Here is a 21,521-nt window from a genome sequence, read left to right as displayed (position 1 = left end):
CTTTGGCAGAGAGACGACATTTAAGTCGCATCCAACTTAAAAAATTCTCAGACTCCTCACATCCCAGCGGGAGGGACGGACCCTGCAAAGAGGGGGAGGTACGTGATAACAAAAAGCATGAATTGTTTCAGTGTAGAGACCAAAGGTTTGTTTTTCCTGAGTGAGCTTAATGAGTGCAAAACTGTTATTAAATTGAAAGAACAAACTCAACTTAAAATTTTGATATTATAAGTGATGGGCCAAAGGAGATTTATTGCCTTCCCTGCTGGTAATGTTAACACACACACAAATTATACATTAAAATATTTTATTACAGTACAGACAATTGGGCTCAAAATTAATACAAATTAAGATAAAATATTTACAAGTTAATGTGTACAGTGTAGCTGTTTGAACAGCGGAAACCAGAGAACTTCTAAAAAACCCACATTCCTTTAGTATGAAGTACCCGAGAGAGCACCCTCCTCAGCTTGTTCAAGAGGAAGGTGCAGCAGTTGGCCAAGGCTTTCTGAAGAATGAGGCTCTTTGGAATAACATTTGTTAAGTTAAAAGGAAAGCTTTTTTTTTTTTTTTCCTTATAAAAAAAAGAAAAATTTGGGAGAAGCAGCAGCCTTACTTCATTCTGCTACTCTCTGCTATTCTTAGAACACTAGCATTAGGTTGTTTTTTTTTTTCCAAAACCTACATCCCCAAGGCAAATAACTTGTTGCAATACTGCCCCCAGGTGCTTTTCAGATGCAATAAAAATAAGGAATTACGGAAGAGTTTAACGGCTTCTTTTTTTAATAGAAAAGTCTTTACATACAATGATTCTTTCGACAAGAATATTTTTAATGGGTGTTTGAAACAGAATTCTATTAGAAGAAATCTGGGCTCACTCCCACTTTTTTTTTTTTTTTCTCTCCTTCAGAATGTTCTTTCTGCTGGTCTGTCCCTCCTACACCATTATAAAATTAACCCGGAGTCTCATCAGTAGTCACAAGGGATTTGTTATAAATACACAATCTATTCCTATAAATGTGCAGTTCATTTCTCTAGTTGCTGAGGGGTACTAAAAGCTTCATAAACATTAGCAGCAAAATCTTTCACTTGTTCCATCATCAACAGGTCCTGCAAGAAATTTAAAGAATAACTGCGCTTAAATCGAAGGCATCCCCCGCTGTTCCGGTGTTGCTGCAGCCCGGAATTCACCCGGCCCCCCCACAGAGATGGAACTCCACTTTCTTGCTTTTTAGAGCGTTTTATGGGCAGAACTACAAGTAGACCCAAGTCAAGGGGCCTTTTTGTGCTTCTGCAGGGTTTAGCAGAGGGGAGACGTTCTAGGAAAATAGCGTATTTTTGGAAGATACAAAAAAAATTTAATTAATGCCAATTGTTTCGATTTTTTTTTTTAAAGCCACCGAAGTAAAACGGAATTAAGTGCATTATTAAAAAGAAATACACAACATTCATTTCAAAATTTTACTTGGGATATATTAAATAAGCAAGATTCTTACCTGAACAAAGTGACTGGGTGTTTCGCTGCATACCGAATGGATCTGCCCATTGATTATTGGAATTATCTTGGCTAAAGGAAGACTGACACTGGAAAGACTAGAAAAAAAAAGCCAAGTAATATTGACCTGGACCCGCTCCGACATTTGTAAAGCCGCTAAACTCTGATTATTACAATTCTAAATAATTGCTACTTCAAAAGTAGGAGTTGAAAGACTGCAAACTACAATATACAGAGAAACTTAGGAACTTTTTTTCCTTATCAAAGCTTTAATAGAAGCACCAAAGCAAATTTCAGTTGGTGTCCTGTTGCGCACAGTTTCACGCTTGCTTCTCATGCAAGACAAATACGGTTTAGCCCAAGTCTTTACACGCGTGTGTACGTGAACAGTTGTTAAAAGTCTACAATCTCACGCTGTTTCAAACTCTTAAGGCTTCGGACAGACAGGCGATCTACAGCCTATGGGGTATTTTAAGTGATGTAAATGGTATATATTTAAGTAAAAGCATTACTCTTTGAGAGCCATCAGTTATTAAACATACATAAACCCAGTTGTTATTCAAGGTTTTAATTTTAAAACATTAGAAATCATATTTCAAGGATTTGAACTCAGCTTTTGGATTTGTAACACTCTCACCGCACTGCTTAAAACCAAAGTTAACTTCAGAATAAAAGCTATTTTCAAACAGGCCTCTAGGAGAGGCAGATCCTGAATGTTACTATCTCTTTTTCCGGCACAGCAGCAAAGAACCTGTAGGTGCTTTGGATACGAGGATTTGGAGAATCGTGGCAACAGTCACCTTCCTTGGGAACTACGTCAGCTGACAGTCAGAGTTTGGGGCGCACAGAGCTGATGTGCTGACTTGGGGGGACGCCGTCCTTGTGATGGCCACGCAGGGGAGGTGCTGAGCTACGGCTTTCAGTCATCACCCCCGGAGGGGTAAATCCTGCGCTAGAAAGGCTGTGCCAGTGCAGGGTTCAAGGCAAGAAGTGGAAGGTACAGGTCATCGGATTTCTACTTCTAGATCTGCAGGTAACGGTGGGAAAGATGCCTCTAGCAATTTCCTGTCTACTTGACCAAAGCGAGGAGACTGCATTTATGACAGGAAAGCAAGAAGCGGAATTATTTCCAGCCCGAGAACTTCAAGTAGGAAGGAAAATCCATAGTCTTTTTTGGAAGGAAGGCATTATTCACCCGAGAACCACAACAGAAGAAAACACTTACCTATTTACAGAGCCATTCTGCGAGAGGTCCTGTTCAGTAGGTCTAAAAAACTCCGCCATGTTGTCCAGCAGTCGACTGAATCCTCTATTTAAACACGTGCCCAAAACCGTACTGAAGTCTGGACTGAAAAAAAATAAAATAAAAATTAAGTGGCTTAATTCCTGGGATTTACTTTTCCAAACTAAAAAACCCTGCAGGTATTCAGTGCTACAGCTGTCCCTCCCGTAAGGGACGATGTATGACCAGAGAAAAGGCCATTAGTGCAGCCACCTCCTGAAAGACCAGCTCCCCAGTAACTCCACAGCAAACCAGTCAGCAAGCTACACTCTACCCTGAGGTTTCAAAAATGTAAAGCCTTCCTCAGTTCTTAACACAGAAGGGAGTTATCCTTAAAAAGCCCCAGCTCTCCAGCAGCTGAATGATAAGAACAGTTTGGCATCTGGCTCAGTTCCCTCACGTTCAGGGTTTATTACTGAAGCCTCACTTGGGTCACTGGTAGAAGGATGCACCCAACCACGCTCAAAACCATGCATTAAAACCAAGTTCTGATAAGCCAGAACTGGTGTTCATTTTATTAAAGCAAGTAAATCCAATAAAATGACTCTCCATTTACCCTGCTTTAGCAGAAGAGAAGTACTTCTCTGTTCCTGCACAACTACAGAAAAGGTGAGGAAGAGATAAGGGGCTCTGACTGGGAAGAACATCCTGGTCATCTCGTTAAGGCAGGATTATTTCTTATAAATGAGTTTCAGAGCTCTCAAACTTTGAAAATCCCAGCCTACAAGTAGTGAATATAAAAATATAACGCAGCAGAGTGGTCACATTTCACAAAGTTGACAGCTTCTTACATGAAAATAATTGTCTTACATAAACAACAGTTGTGAGGAGGAGTTTAATACGAATACGGGGTGTTTCTCTGTACCTTTCTAGCATATCTCTAGTTTCGTTAAGTAATTTAATGGTAGCGATGTCTTTTTCGGTGAGTCCACAGGCCTAGAAAAAGCAAAGACGGACACTATTTAGTAAGAAATCCATTGGCAACCGTAAGAATAAGAGTAGAAATAAAAGAGTTTTGTACCATGGAATTAAATCAAGATGTATAAGTCAAATCTAGTTAAAAGAAAAGCTGTATTGTCATAAATCAGATGCTTTATAATCTGTGTTCTGGTCTTCCTTTTAAATGATCACCGTAGGATTTTCTTTTTTAACTAAAAACAGTATTAGCAGGAAATACCAGACTAATTGAGCAAAATATTTCTTCCACCTCTGACCTCCGAAACAGAAACAAACCCCTGTGCATCAGCTTCAGCTGTAGGAATAAGTGCACGTAGTCACACGCTGAAGCCCGAGTTTCGTCTTTGTACTAGACTAATGCCAAATTAAGAATGAATTTTCCCCAACTCTGCGGGTGGAAACAAACACCTTTAGAAAACGTAGGAAATCAACATTACAACTGAGATCAGATACACCTTTTTCTTGACTCCTCTTCCAGCCCAAAGCACCGAAGGACTGCAGCACACCAGCACCTCCTTGTGCGTGCAGCCAAAAAGCTACAACTGTCCGAGCCCTTTGCTGGCACACAAGGGCCAGGAAATAACAATTTCCTTAAGGGCTGAGTGAAAATGCAGTGTGTTACAGCCCGTTTCACAGGCTAAAAGCAGTAATGGGGCTGTGTTTCTATGACGTATCGATTTATGATGGAAGAGCCATCGCCGTTTATCAAAGGTAGGGATGCCATGGTACAACTAGAGGAGTGTTACGCACCCTTCCTCCCCGAAACAAAAACGCAGAGTGAAAAAAGGTAGATGAAAGAAACTCAAACGAGTACCTGGGCAGCCAAGGGGTTTTCTTCATCTGGCATCAGATAGTGACATAAGGGAGAGTAAGACTCAGTCTGATCTGAATCCTTATGTTCCACTGCTTTCCTGATATCTTTAAGTTTCTGTTCCAGATCCAGGAGAGACAGGGTGTGCTTAAGGGAAATGCTGGGAAAGAAAAAGACTGCAGCGTTGATCGCAAAACGAATAATGATGCTTTGTCCTCCTACCGCTAATACCTTCATGAGTCGCAGGATCCCAGGCTGCTACGTTGGTTTGCGGAGGCAGACACAGCCTGCTAGAATCAAAACCTTGTTTTGGAAGAAGTCAGTACACCTGCCTGCCTTCCTGTCTTTTTTTTTTTGTTGTTTCGGGGAGTCTAATAAAACTCACTGTTTTGGGAACAGTCATCACTATAAAAACGTACAAGCTACCCATAGAGAAACGCAGACTTACCTTCCAAAAACTTTATGCACAGCTGCTTTAACAATAGTTATTAACTCCGTCAGTCCTAGAAGGGGGAAAGTGTCAAAATTATTCTAATGATTTGCTCAAGTCGAGAAAAAAGGTAGAATTTTGTTAAGTGTAGTTAGCTCATGATAAGCACCATACCGTCTCCTAAAAGGTGCTGAATACTTGATAAATATTGCTGCTGCACTTCAGGGGGAGCTAGCGGTGTCTATGGGGAAAAAAAACAACAGTTCTGTGAGATGTCAACAGTAGAGAACAAAGGAACAATCATTTCAAACCAGTGGCGACCAATTTCCTTCATCTTCGTAATACCCTGCAGCAGCTGGATTCCCCTATTCTCACGCAACTGTAGCTTCTGACTCTCTTCCTGCCATCAACCCATGGGCCTTGCCTAAGTCCTCTTGCATTCTTCAGGACTCTCCAGATCTCTCTTCCATCTTCAATGGCACAGAAAAGTCCTTCACTTTTCATTCATATATAGGGAAGTCTCTTAAAAAACTGGAATTGCAGGTGAAACTAGACCCTCCACCACCCCCAAAATTAAACCTAGTGGGCAAGGGTATTTCTGCTCAGCCCTAACGAAAGCCTGTCCGATAGAAAAGCAGCTTTCGGGAACTGAGAGGGGATCCCAATCTGCCCCAGCCGAGTGCCTTAGAGTCGGCCCTGTCAACCCGCTTCTCTACTGGAAAAGTAACAGAGAAGAAACGTGTTTCTAGTCCAAGCTCATCTTGCCCTTTTAAAAAAGCGTTTTCAGGTTTTACAAGTGAAGCAGGGGCTCCATCCAACCCGGCCTCCCTAATGGAAGCTTTTCTCAGACCTGCCTTGACACGCTCTCGAGCTGGAGCTATCACAGAATCAAAGTCTGGATCCATTGTTTCTAGATGAGCCATCCAACAATTTGCAGACCTTACTCTGTACCGCGGGTACTTGCGCACTGTGGGATTGATCTATTTTTATTGAGCAGTGACAGAGATACTATATAAACAAACAAACAAAAAATCTTCTGCCTTGCTTAGCCCCACCAACAGACATTTAAAGTAGATGGGCTTTTGGAGTTAAACAAAATAGTCAAAATTTCAAAGATAACATTTTTCTTCTTTAGTCCTAGGAAAATTTAACTGGGGGAATTAATGTATGTGCTAGGAAGACCTAAGCATTTATAAACGTTGCATACATACCTTGAATCATTCACACAGTATTACTGTTTCACAAAAAATTAATGAAAGCAAAGAAGTTATTTTATGTTGGTGCTTAGATACAAATTAACTTTCTTTAAGCAATACAAATGCAGAGAAAAGACATTCTTCAATAGTGCTAGTATTTCGTATTTGTATTGCCAAATCATCCAAATGTCAAGGCTATTAAAACACAACAATATATCTTACTGCCAGTAACGCTTCCACATCTCCCACTCTTACAAGAGCTCTTACTTTCATTCTAACACTCCTACGCTATGCCCTTTTTATCCCTCACTAAATAATCCTTTCGCTTCCAAGTAAATGGAAGTCCGACCTGTGAAGCAATGGGAGAGGCTTACCGTGCCGTTTTTGCAGAGCGCAGCGTTATCCAGGTAGATGTAACCACCGATGATATTTAACTGGACTCGCAAAAGCACTACCAGCATACAGGTACTGTACACAGCTACGATGCTTCTTGTGAAACCTTGGAAAGAGACAACAAAAATCACCGCCAAGTCAAAGAAATAAGGGTGAGCCAAGGAGGGAGAGGGGCTCTCCAAGACTCAAGAAGACACAGTCACATTTCTCTCACTGGTTGTCATACACACGTTTCCACAACACACCCCCAAGATGATCACGAGTCTAAGACGTGCTGGAGCTACATCTGAAGTGTCCCATTTAAAGTCCTATATTAATATAATTTTGCACGTTACACAAGTTCTTTGGGGAAAAAATAAAAATTATACAAGTTGCTCCAGAAGGAAAATGGATGTACTGTCAAATCATCTTTCTTCATTAGGCCAGGAAATACACGCAGTACGTTAGCCCTCGTCATGCAATTAAGACACAGAAGGCGTAACAGCAGCTTGGGAAAAAAAATTACCTAAGGCAGGAGCAGCTAATAACTAAAGAAAGAAAACTGAAGTGAGCATCAGCTACCAGCCAGCAGGCAACAGAGGATGCGTGGAAGAAGTGACATGAATAAACATGGATGAGCGCTCAAGTATCAAGGACACGGGAAGAAAGGAGCCGGCTCAGAAGCAGATCTGTAAAGGTGTCGTGAAAAGGAGAAATAAAACCAAAAGGAAGGGAAGACAAAATCAGGGAGGTGGCAGGGATAACAAACGGTACCAAGGAATCAAAAGTAATAAAAAAAAAAACAACCAAAAGCGCTCAATAGTATTTCACTACATAATTATCCGACTTCACTGTTTTTCCTTCCCTTCCGCTGCCTCCATCAGCCAATAAATAAGAGGAACCAAAGGGCTCGTAGCCACTGCTTTGGTGGTTCTCTCAAACAGGCTGGAAAAGAGGAAGTTGCTGGCGGTGTCGGGGCTGGCCTACGCTTCTGACTGATGTCTTCTGTTGGCTCTGCACAGAACTTCTGAAAAACTAGTTTGAGTTTTCTGTGACGGCACAGAAAAGCTCTCACAAAGTTTTCTTGAGCAGGGTAACACGAAGGCCAACAGAATTCTTTGCCTCTGAGCTTCTAACGTCCCTTGGGGCTACGGAACACTCCTTCATGAGGAGCTTTTGGCGGGGGGGGGGGGGGGGGGCGGACAGGAAAAAAGGTTTGCCATGTAACATGTTACACTATCTTCATATCTACTGAAACAAGCAGCCAGTGTGAAGTGTGTGTTTCAAAGGGTGCGAAAGACATTTAAAATTTACGCTAAATATTAGGCAGATGGAATCTTTTGTTTCCACTTACTTATTATCTTTAAATCCTCCCATATTTCTAACTTGTTTGGTGGCCTGTAGGAAAAATAAATGGAAGTATTAAACATTAAAAGGTGTATTTTCCTTAGAAACTAATAAGTATGTTAAATGAAATAGCGCTCTAGGGTGAGCTCATTTAACTACTATATAATATTCAGATCAGATTCGTGTCTACGTTGATTTGCCTCATTCAAGAAAGCAGTATATAAACAACATACTATGAAGTCACAGAAAAGATATTCAAACTTTAATGTATAAACGTAGTATTTAGTGATGTCAATTACACATTTACATTATCAATTTTGAGTTACTACGCTAAGCAGTCAGGAAAAGCCCACTGATGGGACAAAGTGGTCTTTCCTGGGGCTTTGATCGTGTATATATTTCATGTAGACCCCAGTTCAGTGGGGCTTCCTGTATCCACCTGTGCATAGCAAGTGCAGGATCAGAATTTCTATATCCTGCTTTTTTACAGGATTTACCATGACCTGACGTGGTTTTAAAGTTCAGATTTGATCACCAAAAACCCAAGAGATGAGGACCATCTGTGGAAAGTCTTGCACCACCCTCACACGTAACAAGTTGGTCTTTCTTCTTCTGTGGAGGCGCGTTGGCTTTTTTGACCTAAACAATTTCTAAAATTTTAATATATTCTGCAGTCAAAAGAGCAAGCCTGTAGATTTGCAGAGATACACCTGAACTGCCTTCGGTACGCTGCACGTTTATAACTACTGTCCACAGGTTATATAGCAGCAGTGGCAGTGACAAGAGAAAGATAACCACCCAAAAAGTTTCATCAGCCATTGGTGCCCGTTAAGAACTGTGAGTAAAGAACGGTCCCTGTATCTCTATCATGGAAGAAATCTGTGAAAATCACTTAAGAGGAACATTTGGTGATTTCTTAGGATCAGAATTAACACTTAAATATTTAGGGCAGATAGTTCAGATTAACGTATGCTTAGACTTTACAGTAACCGAGTTTATAAGAAATAATATACTTTTCACCAGAAATAATTTCTCTTTACAGGCACAATTTAACACTGAGTAATGTTTTGATCTGTCTGGAACAAACACATGCAGTTTGGCATTAGTTTGACCATTATATCACTTCCATAAATGATGAATTTTTAAACTCACTGCTATCAAGTAACACGAATGAACTGATATAATGAACTCCTAAGTCTATAACTCTAAAGAGACAGAGCAAAGAAAGGATAGCTGGAAGAGATACCATGGCGCATACAAAGACATTTTACACACTTCTCTCTTTGCAAGCTAAATCAACAGTTTTAAAAGCTATTCTAAAGCAAACCAAAGGAAAGTCTTAAAAAAAAAAAAAAGTAATATTTCTATAGATAAAACATGTGGGTGGTGAGACACTGAAACAGGCTGCCCAGAGAAGTTGTGGATGCCCCGTCCCTGAAGATGTTCAAGGCCAGGCTGGATGGGGCTTGGAACTCGATGATCTTCAAGGTCCCTTCCAACTCTAACCATTCTATGATTCTATGTAACAGGACTCAAAACCACATTTGTTACTTATGAGTGGTAAGTTTTCCATGCCAACTGAAGAGAGAAAGAGAAGCCAATACATCAACATCAGACCTATTTATGTCAAAACATTTTCTAGAGCTCAAAGTTTCTCCTCACAACATAAAGTAACAGCCAGGTAACAGTTTAAGGCTGCAAGTGTTAAGCCTAACGGTGGAAATGGATTTTTCACTGCTGCAATTTACTAAAACTCAGCTGTTACTCAAAATTCGGCTTTTATTTCACATTTATTTATTTGGAAAAAACATTATCTGCTATGGAAGCAAAATGTGATGCAAACAAGAAGATTCAGATTTGGAATAATGCTGAGTGGTGAATAGGTGGGAGATACCCAACACCTGCAAGGCTACAGCAGCAGCAGGGACCACACCTCATCCCATTCAGTCACATCGGTGTAAGACGAGGAGGACTGACAGAGACAGAATGTCCGTGGTCTCGTGTGCTGCTCCCTTCTTCAAAAGTTTCTCTGGAAGACTGAAGACTTCGACACCCCCAACCTACCACTGGCTGCCCCAAATTACTAAAACCATGTAAAAACGTCTTGAGTTTAGGGAAATGAACAGATTTTAAGTTAAGGGAGCCATAACGTGATCTGTAATACATGGTAACATTGATTATGTGAGGAAAATAATACATCTTCAGGGACATTAAGAAAGGTAAATCTCCACATCTAGTCTTTTGTACATTCAACAACAGCACTCAAGAGCCGAGAGCCGTTTGATTCATCTTCTCAAACCAAAGTGGAAAGAAAACAAACCTCCACCTCCATGCGCAGCACAAGAATGCAGAGCTTCTTCAAAGACTTGCTTCAAAATGGAACGAGCCCTCATGGCTCATTCCATGATCTGTGCCTTCCCAACCCCTTCTCTAGCTTTTCAATTCAAAAAGTTCACGCATTTACTTAAAACTTCCTCAGCATAAGTCAAAAAAGGAAACATTAAGACACAAACTCCACTGTAAGATACAGTTTAAATGGACAACACCCTTACCGGACGTTGCATGTAACCAGCATTTAAAAAAAATAACAAATATTTGTTTTCAGAAACGTGTAACAACAACATCAAAAAAGTCTCATTTCTATTTTCACTAGTACTATTGGAATTCAGAAGTGTGTCACCGTACCAGTAAACTGTTTCAATTTATCAAAGGTGTTAGAGACCCCAGATATATTTTGATAAAAGAATGCAGGCTACAGAGAACAAAGTAAGGCTTTATGTGTCTTCACCACTGAACAAAGGGTTACAGGCCTTTGTGGACTATTTTGCTGCACAGTCCAGAAGGCAAATCTGGTGATCCACAACATTTCTTGTTCATTCAGGTTATTTTTTCATTGAGTAAAACTCTTATGATAAAAAGCATAGTAAATATTCCATTAAAATTAACTTTTCCTCATTTCTTATTGTTTGGGGTAAATAATATTCAATTACAGTTGCAAATTCTCAGATAATCTGTTATAAAAACATCATTCAGGCTGTAATTCCCGCTTTAAGTATCACATTCTGTTGCCTTGTTGTGGGAGTTTTTTGACGGAAAAGACGACAATGACTGGATAGGTGATCTATTAAATCCTGGTCAGCTGAAGCTACAGCTATATAAATAAGCTAGTGGGAGGAAAACTAGAAAGGCAGTCTAGAGTGAGTCAGAAACCCTGTGTTAACTGCCTACATAACACTTTCGCTCCATGCCAAATGCCAAGCAGCTTACTCTACTTTTAAGGTATGCTATTATGCGCTTTATGTATTTAAAAATACGCTATTTTTTCCTGTAGTTATAAGGAAATCAAAGGTGTTTTCTGACAAGGGAGCATTCCTCCTAATGTATGACATGCCCCTAATTGTTCTACTTCTAAAAAGAAAAAAAAAATTGCTTCTCATAGCTTACATCCATTTAGAATCTCATCCTGGATACTCTCTGCTACTATTCACATCTGACCTTGATAGGATTTTTACATTTTCACAAACACAACATCAACAACTCAGTCAAGATACCCTGTCCTGTTTAAAGAGGACTAGATCCTCTAAGGACTTTATCTGCCGATAAGTACTTCAACAAAAACTGTGGCTCTCACTGCAGCATCTTAAAAGAACTATTATTTCTTGTAATGTTTGGATAATGCCAGCCATACCTACCAAAATACACAGAATCATAGAATGGTTTGGGTTGGAAGGGACCTTAAAGATCATCTAGTTACAATACCCCTGCCATTGGCAGGGACACCTCCCACCAGACCAGGTTGCTCAAAGCCCCATCCAGCCTGGCCTTGAACTCCTCCAGGGATGGGGCAGCCACAGCTTCTCTGGGCAGCCTGTTCCAGTGTCTCACCACCCTCACAGGAAAGAATTTCTTTCTAGTATGTAATCTGAATCTCCCCTCTTTCGATTAAACCATTTCCCCTTGTGCTATCATCTAACGTAACAAAAAATATTTATGCAGTGATTTCAAAATACCTCAAGACAAGTGACTCAATGGGACAGAGAACCAAGATCCTGCGTGCTCTCTGCATGATAAATATATAATTTAGAAACCACCTTATCTTGTGATCAATTTAACACAATTAACAAAACAGTCTTACCTATTTTTAAGAAGGGATGTGAGACTCTCAGAATTTAATTGGTGCATTAAGGCATCCCTCAATGTTGGAAGCATTGACAGCACTGTTATTAAAAAAAAAAAAAAAAAGAAAAAAATCATCATAAACCCATCCCCAGCTCTCACTCAAGAGCTGCTGTACAATGTAAATACCATCGCTCAACAGGCAAAGCTGGAAAGACAAGCAAAATAGGAGAATAGAAAACCCTGGGAGCGCTAGGGAGTGCCAATTACCGGGGTGCCTCTTGTGAGTCTGGGCACAGCACTGCCCTTTCGTGGCTACGTGTCTGTGTGGTCTCTAGCTGCAGATACGTGCTCACATCCTGCACATCTGCATATACGTGCCTTCAGCTCCCCTGAAGAATACCTGGTGAAAACCTACACTGTTGCATTTCTCCAAACGAGAAGAAAAAGATCTGACGTTTGTTTTTTTCCAACAAGAGAACCAGAGAAAGGTACTTTTTAAACAAAAGAAAGCTGGTGGGAAAAAATCCTTTACTTTCACAATATTCAATGTCCAACCACTGTTACGTGATGGGAACAGGAAACGGAAAACAAGCATGCACAGAGCAGAAGAAATACTAAGAACAAAATATGAAAAATCTTGCCAAGCAACATGCTGCCAGGCAGAAGGTACTTTATACAACGAAGGACAAAGAAAAACTTAGTCCTTGGAGTAAAATCAATCCCAGCACTGCAAAAGGGAAAAGATGAAAATGAAATACCAGGGTACTTCATGTCAGGGTAAACACAGTACACAGGAAGCATTTACAGCCACCCAAGAAGCCATTACAAATTTCAACAGGAGAAGAAAATGCTGCCCGGTTTGTTTTATAGAAATACATTTGAACCACCTGTATTTACAAGAATGACAAGGATTTTGTTAAACTCTAATGTACCATCTCCTCTCCAAAATTCTGAAGACTAGTGCTGTAATACGAACATTTTCATTTTTTGCTCCCCAGCTAGTCAGGTATCTTTTAACTGTTTAAATGTAGGGAACTAATGGGCTGATGTGCGGCTAATTTGGAAATAAAAATTACTCACCAAGCTCTCTGTGTAGCTTACTAACAATGTGCTATAATGAATAAAACAATCCTGCTGTAAATTCAGTGCTGTTTGAATCTGGGTGCTGTTTCACTCCTTAATACCACATGCAGTTTAAGGCAATAAACAAAGGGTCTTGAAGTGCCAAAAACCTATAATCTGCATGTACATTTGTACGCATTATAGATGTATATGTTCAAACTAAGGGTTAAGATGACCCCCTAGAAATCCCTTCAATCCTATTTTCTTCAGATTCTGTCTTTATTATGCAGAACAACTCCATTTATGCACTAGTATTTAATTAAGATTTTGAATTCCCCTACACTTCTTATTCTTCTCCCACTCTGTCAATATGTAGTATAAACCCCCAAATAATTCTACTTATCAAGAACAGTAGGTATTTCCTTATCTTACCTGTCATATTGCACGTCCTCTGATTACTTTCAAAATGATACTGCCTTCGCGCTTGGGCAATGTATTCAGCTGCCTCTCGTTCTTGGATTTCTCTGATTTTCTTCTGCCCATATTTTCCCAGTAAATAGACTCCTACGGAGAGAATTTCACATTACAAGCTGCTTTAAAAATGTGATGAAGGCCCCTCCAGCCCTTTTCTTTGATTTTAAACCATAAGGGCACGTAGCGGTTTTTTTAGGATATGTGGGTCTTGAGTATTTTAATACTGATGACAAAGTAATACTCAGAAATAATGTTTTCAAAATTAATTAAAATATTGAGGGTAATGACTTGAATCAGTGTAAGAAACTTTCCCGAGAAGAGATATCTTGCCTTTCAAAGATGACCTTTTTGGTACTACTGCAATGTGAATAATTAGTACTGAAGAGATTGAAGCAAAAATGTAGGGTAACAAAAACAAAGAACAGAGAAAAGAAACTGAAATGCACAGGTCTAGAGATGGATGAAAATGTAATTTATTTTTTTTAAAGTTATCTTTATAAAATTAGCAGAAGTTAGAGGTAAAACTCAGGTGTTTAAAATCACATAAGAGAAAAATGTTACAGACCAACACTACCTTCGTTTGGTCCTGAAACTTGTCAATAAGAGGAACCTCAGCTTCAGCGGGGCTTGACTGTGGCCCTCATTTCTTACCATGCCTAGTTGCTACGCTCCAGCCTCACTCTTCTGCCCGTGATGATCTGATCATCCCTCATCGCCCTCACTATGAATCTCTATTTCCACAAAGACCCACCAAAAATTTCTGCTCTACATTTTCTCCTCTCCCAACACACATACCTCTGAAGTTTCCCCCAGCTGCTCTTCCCACACCACCAGGAGTTCAGAGATCTCTCCAGGCTGCCCACAGCCCTCTTTTCGTTGTTCCTCAGCTCTGTCCCCCTTTCTAAGCCATTCCTTGAGATACCACTACATCTTCTATACTTATCCTGGGCACCTTTGCCCACTGCAAGCTGTTTTGAGTGAATTTCTCCCCCTCCATTCAGGGCTTCTAACATCTCCTGTGCATCAGGTTCATTTGCTGCCTCCTGGATGCAGTGGTAGCAGCAGTTATTTAGGTGCATAACGAGCTCTTTCCATGTTCTCTCATAAAAGAATTGGGGAGGGGAGGGAGATAAGGGAGGAACAAACCCAAGCAGAAAAGACTATCGTACAAGCTGATCATCTTCTGTCCACTGGGGAGCAATCCCCTAAGTACTGAATCTCCTCTACAGAGTGTCCGCTCTAACTCCGCCAAGTCAGTAATGGTAGACAGAAGAAATCCGAGTATCAAATCAAGTCTAATTTTTTTCCATCAAGCATTTTCAAAAGTCGCAAACAGAGCTATGAAGTTTTCTTCGAAGTTCAATTCTCACATTTCAAAGTTAATACCTGAATGAATGAGGCACATAACAGTTGCTGAATGCTGAAAGTTTTAGAAATATTTTTATAAGCCCAACCCACAAAAATAACCCCACCACCAAACTCCCCAAGATTTTGAATTCAGCTATGTTTTTTAGGTCATTCATACATTTTCAATACCTTCTCCAAAACTATCATCAGTATTTCAAAGGCGTGTCAACTTTGTGCCCCAATATGCACAGTTGCAAAAAACCCCAGCTATTCCTATCGGCATTATGTTTCCTAATAGGCAATTTCAAGCCAGACCAGTTTGGAACAACCACGGTCACTTCCATTTATTTCCCAAAAGCCTCATAAAATAAAAATGGAGAAGTCACTCTCTCTTGCTTCAGCCTTCAGGCCCTGGCCATTTGCCATGGGGACGATTCACCCCATTAAATGCAAGCTTTCATATTATGGTTCCATATACATAAAAACGCAATTTTACCACTGAATTCTAAACTGAGACTTCATAAATAACAATTAGATTATTTTTCTCTAAAAAATTATCAGCTCCTGCCAGGAATATATATTTAGAACATAACTGTCAGGGTACTGATTTTTTTTTTCCCCAGCTAACAGACTGAAACAGCAACAACTTTTTTAGTATTAACGAATAATTTTTGAACACAAGATTTTTTCCAATCATTTTATCCCACCACATTTTTTACATTACATTCACACATACTCACTTGTCCAAATGACCACTTTCGTTTATTCCCGCCCCCCAATAAATCCTTTAACTTCAGGTTTTGTGGCAGAAAAGTAATAAGTATAAAAAAAGACTTTTCCTGAACCTACACTGGACACATGCGAACAATTCGAGAAGAATCATGCGCACGCCCTTGAGCGACATGCTGCAGCAGCACCTTTATAATTAAGATTGAGACAGCTAATTGCTTAATACCTGATTGTTAAAGCTGTGTGATTACTCTGTACTAAGAACTGCCGTGCCTCATGAGGGTCCAAAGATTGCATTAGCGGTCATCCAGGTTTAACGAGGAGTTTCCAGAAAAACCACTAGTCTAGAATGATGCAACCCCAGCTGCTACTAGTCTTATTCTCCCCCCTTTCCCTGAACTGAGCTGTAACTTTGACCCATCACCAGGGATAGATGTTACTTACTCCGGTCTCATCTTCACCTTTGGGAATGCGATGCATTAGAAGTTAACCAAGGTAAAAGTTCCACCCTCCACACAGCTTAAGCAAAAGTCAGCGAACAACAAAAAAGCCTAGATGTCAGCTGCAGCAAAAGATGACAACTTGTCATCGTTGTCAGCTCTGTGACGATGAATTTCTGCCCACCAGAATGCAGCATCAGAGCGCTCTGCAAGTCTCCAGTTTACAGGACATTTCAAGGAGCTGCCAGCCTGGGAGCTGGTCTGCACATGTGTTCACATTTTACTTTAGAACTACCTTGTCCATCTCTATTGATACACGTAGCATTCATTCAGAAGACTTGAAAATAACAGAGATTTCTAAGAAGTCCAGGCTGAATGCATCACATGAAAACACTGTCACTTGGAGTTGGAAGCTGGACCAGAGAAAGCCACATCCCAAGAACTGCCATGTCAAGTGAGCTAATCTACCTGAAAGAAACTAAACTGACTTTCTGAAAATCCCTGTTGTTATAAACAAGCAAAGCAAACACCAACTTTTTACAATAGCTAACAGAACTCAATTTTACCTCTCAGAATGGCATAGGAGTTCCACAAAAAGTGGCAGCAGCAACATTTTACTCATGTCCAATTAGCTAAACCGTTGTATAGATGGAACTTCATACTCAAATCTTTCCTGTATGTTTCATACAAAACCAGGAATTAAGAAAATTCAGCAATAATGAGACTGCCCACAAAGATAATTTCTACTGAAACCTTTTTCTGCCTTCTTTAAGATGTAAACCATATAAACAACTATAGTCCCAACACTTCCGATTCACAGAGGCTTCAGGAACAGGCGAGTGCTACAAACTAAGGCTACATCAGCTGATGCCAGAACCTACAGGTACAGGAGCCTTTAAAACTGATATATAAAGTGAAATGTATTTACTTTTGTATTGGTTGTCTATGCTGGGTTCGTCTGCGATAGCATCAATTTTCCTCATAGTAGCTGGTATGGAGCTGCGTTTTGGATTTGTGCTGGAAACAGTGTTGATAATACAGGGATGCTTTCGTTATTGCTGAGCTTACACAGAGCCAAGGCCTTTTTTGCTCCTCACACCGCCCCGCTGCGGGCGGCACAAGAAGTTGGGAGGGGACACAGCCTGGACAGCTGACGCCAACTGAGCGAAGGGATATTCCATGCCATATGACAGCACACTCAGCAATAAAACCATGGGGGAGATTGGCTGGGGGGACACTGCTTGGGGACTCTCTGGGCATCGGTCAGTTTGTGGCGAGCAATTATTTTCATTTGCATCACTTGTCTTTCTTGGGTTGTATTTTTCTTTCTCTTTGTTATTTATATCCCTCCCCCTTTTCCTTACAATTTTTATTATTATTATTCTTTAAAAAAAATATTAAACTGTTTTTATCTCAGCTCACAAGTTTTCTTACTTTTACCCTTCCGATTCTCTCCCCCATCCCACTAAGGAGGGGTGGGCAGCGCGAGCCAGCAGCTGGGTGGTACCTCCTCGGGCTTAAACCATGACACTGTCCTAAACCATGGAAGACCCGGAGTCTACAATACCCATATCCTGTGGAAGCAACACTTTGATTCACCTGTTAACTGTGAATTGAGATAAATATGCTCTAACTTGTCTGCGTAGCCCTCTTTGGCTGTAGCATTGCATAGGCTCTTCCCATCTAAATGTAAGCAATGGAAGGAGCTTACAAAATCTGCAGGCTCTTACACATTCATGCCAGTGGCATGGAACAGGTAGGATATTTCTCACGTCACATAAATTATGGCTTAGTTCTCCCTCAGCACCTTCCCTTCTTCACAGGCGGAATGGAGATGAGCAGAAGGGTGGGATAGTAACTAGGAGGCATCAAGTTTTCAGGAAATCTCTTTACAACCCTATGTAACCTTTACTCTCACTGCCATACTTTCATCAGAAAAAAAAAAAAGGGGAAAATTCCCAGTTTTAAGAATTTCATTATGTAGAAATTGCACTTACACACAGAAGCCTGCATCCTTCCAGAACACTGACAGCTCTGTAAGTTGTGGTCTGTCATTATGTACAAGCAAGCCATGTGTCAACTGACATACAACTGTCCCATTATGGTTGAAAACCATATTTAAAATAAAAAGGCACTAAGGCCTTATTCTCTTGGCACCACCGAAACCTATTTAACGCCCCTGCACTCACTCATGAGCCAAGACAACTTTCTTTGCTTAAGCAGATGGACTTCTGAACTGAAACGGGCTTTCTGCAAGCCCAAGGTTGCAAGAGATGAAATTGAGCAATAACTCATTCACCACTGAAATCGGGACCGTACATTGCAGACACACCCTGAACTTGTTCTTCCACTGCAATGAGAGAATTTCAACAGCGAGTCATTTTGTAACATCCATTGAAATCTACCTCGAACACTGAGCAGAGAAACCGCTTTAAGGTAAATTTACCTATCCAGTAAGAACAAGTGAACATAACACATCTTGCAGCTCCATCATGCTAGCTCTCTTTAGTTTAAATATTTCCAGTGGGTTTGATCCCAGAGTAGTAGATTTTGCTTGCTTTAAGACATTCAAGTCTTCTTTACACTGTCAAAAGAACAGACTTCTGAAGAAAGGGTTTGTACAAGGTCTTTGCTAAGTTGAGGTCTTCTCAACCCTGCTCTACGGTTAAGGGAAAATTACACCTATTGCAGTTGCTTTTCCCTCAACTTGAGCTCTTATTTTATGAGTTTTGCATCTTCATAAGCAGAAAAATCTGTTGCGGTGTTGGGATTGACAGAAATGACACTAAGAGTGACAGCCACTGATAATACACAAGAACATTAAACAGAGGAAAGGCTACCAACCAACTCAGATTTTGATGCAATAATCCTTCAGTAACACAACACTGATACAACACTGTATCAGTAACAACGTAGAGATGCTTCTGGACTGTCTCAAGAATCATGAAATATTCACATTGATCTCTGACCATGTGCCAGTTAAAGACTTTTAAAATCATTAAACCCTGTGATGTCCCATTTTCCTTGTTGCATCTTGCTTCCCAGAAAACGCAGCTACAGCTCTTAAAAAAACCTAAACACCAGAGAGATGTAGATTCCAGTCTCTGATACTAAATCAGCAGATTGGGATGCTTTTCTTAAATGATTCAGCCACTTTCAAATATTCTGTCTTCAAGTAAAAGCAGCGATGTGAAGTTGCCTTCTACCTTCCAACATTAGGCAGTATTTTTTGGAGGAGAGTCCTTTGTGGGCCTCAGAGTTCCAATCATCAGTGGTGGCGTTAACATAGCTCCTGGAGTTACTTTAAGGTCTGATCCGTAACTAATATGTAGATGGCCAAAGCACTCAAGATTCAGTTGCGGAATGACTGTGGTGCAGCACTTTAGTAAATCCCTCCATCTCCCGGGCTGCCCTAAAATATCACGGTGCAAGTTGCAGCTGGTGGCAGCTAATGATGTTCTCGTGCTCGAGGATGCCCTGATTAACCGCAGAGTCTCAAATACAAAAAAAAAAAAGCAATTCTCTGCAGTCCTCAAATACAACACGGCCTGAGGAAACAGGTACTTGATCAACGCTGCAGGCAATGACAGCGTAGTTCAATATTTTCAGTAAGAAGTTGAAACGCTTGTTCCAAGAGGAGCACCTTGGGGGGTTTTTTGGATTGGTCATACTTTAAACAACTATATTTTAGTCCCTGATTGCTTTTTTTAAAAGTGATTTCATCCAGTCAGTAGCATTTTAGTAAAAGTGACACTGAACTGTACATAAACCGCACCAATCATAAGAAAAAAAGTTGCAAATTCAGTCATATTCGAGCGGTTTGCAGGCTGGCAGAGGGCTGTTCATACATGACAAATTTAGGGTTGCAGGCTGAGGACTACCAAGAGCTACAAGCTTCCCAATATCTCCTTTCCCACTCAGACATCGATCCACGTTTACTAGCTGTAACTAGGACAACTGATGTTTTTACTATTCCCATTTGTCCACCCACCGCTCTCACAAAGACAGCTGAAGGGGAGGGGGAACAGCTTGCAGGTTACAGCTTGGTATGTCAAAGTAAATCTGTTTATTTAACACGGTGGGTTGTAAGCGTGGTGGCTCAGAAACTGGTAAACTTTACGTTCCGCTGTACTTGCAGAGGCAGAAAACCTGCAGATGAAGGGGTGAAGCGGTCTGACTTCATTAACCATCATCTAACCTATTATCGTGTATTAATCATCACTTTGGAAAACACGCAGAAGGAATTCATGCTGAAAGGCTGCAGAGGACTCAACAACCAAGGCAAGTCAGAAGTATATACAATTCACCTTCACAAAAGACCTCACCTAAACACGAGACAAAAATATTTAACTGTTCAGGCAAGTTCCAGGGGATATAAACACATACAAACTTTCTTTAGCAACTCTACAATATTTAATTCTGCACCATTTGCATAAGATGTAAGTAAATCTGATGACTGAGCATGCAAAGATATGGCTGTAGCTTGAGAGGAGTACCTAATCTCCAGCTGCACACATATGCACTTCAGTATTAAACAGAGACAGATCCAAGGTGGTATTTTAAATCCAACTCCGACAAAAAATAACCCTATAATAATAACTCCAAGGAAAGGAGGAGCATAGCAGACCAGAACCAGCCTACAGGTTAGACAGGAGCCTTAAGGGAGGGAGACAGAACGGCTTGAATAATTAACACAAAGCCTCCTGTCCAGTGAAGTTTTGTGCCTGCAGTTGGTTTGTATTTGACAATTCACCCCAACGCACAAGTCACCTTTACAAGTACAGGATTTCAGCCTCCATCCTAAAAGTAGTAACACAAACGTCAGCCGCTCTTTGGGCTGTTAAACGTTGTTTCAAACCAACACCGGCCCAAAGAGCCCCCGGGGCGAGCTGACTCCCCGTTTGTAGGGGTTTACGGGACGATGCGTGGACTTTCTCCCCTATCGATGGGACCCCCACCCGCGCTCTCCCCAAGGCGGGGGTGGGCGCCGTCTGCTGCCCCCAGCGAGGGATAGGGCCGCTCCAGGCCGCCGCGGAGCTCCCTGCGCCACAGCCCGCCGGGGAGGAGGCCGCCCGGGCCCCGCCGGCCCGCTCACGCCGACGAGCAGCTGCCCTGACAGCGGGGAGCCCGTCCGACTACCGAGGGGAGGCCGTCGGGCTCAGCGGCCGCCTCCCCGGCGAGAAGCGGGAGCACTTCAGCGGGGAGGCCCCGCGGCCGGATCCGCGCCGAGCCCCGTTATCGCCCGCCGCCCCTCGGCCCAGCTGCCGGGCACTCACCGCCGAGGAAAGTGCCGAGGACGAGGCATTTCTTCTTGTGCCGCTTGAGGAAACTCCAAAGGGACCGGAGCATCCTGCGCTCCCGGCCCGGCCCGCTCCGGCCGCCCCTCGCCTCCCCGCGTCGGCGGAAGGGGCGGTGGCAACGGCTCCGCCCGCGGTGCCCGGCCGGGCCCGGCCCCCCGGA

At 41.5% G+C, this 21,521-nt stretch overlaps 1 protein-coding gene across 1 annotated transcript; it reads right to left on the bottom strand.

Moving 5' to 3' along the window:
- Positions 1-221: 221 nt before the first annotated feature.
- Positions 222-21,457, bottom strand: PEX3 (peroxisomal biogenesis factor 3). Its single transcript, XM_074166150.1, has 12 exons — positions 21,338-21,457; positions 13,504-13,635; positions 12,026-12,107; positions 7,898-7,941; positions 6,546-6,670; positions 5,150-5,216; positions 4,994-5,048; positions 4,549-4,705; positions 3,643-3,713; positions 2,721-2,843; positions 1,497-1,593; positions 222-1,110 (listed from the first exon to the last, which is right to left on the bottom strand). Exons 1-12 carry the CDS (start codon positions 21,408-21,410, stop codon positions 1,027-1,029), a joined length of 1,110 nt encoding a protein of 369 aa, XP_074022251.1. The 5' UTR covers positions 21,411-21,457; the 3' UTR covers positions 222-1,026.
- Positions 21,458-21,521: the final 64 nt, after the last annotated feature.

Source organism: Numenius arquata, chromosome 2 (genome assembly GCF_964106895.1).
Source record: "Numenius arquata chromosome 2, bNumArq3.hap1.1, whole genome shotgun sequence".
NCBI classification, from domain to species: Eukaryota; Metazoa; Chordata; class Aves; order Charadriiformes; family Scolopacidae; genus Numenius; species Numenius arquata.
The sequence above is the reverse complement of the archived record's forward strand: the minus strand, read 5'-3'. Positions and strand labels throughout refer to the sequence as shown.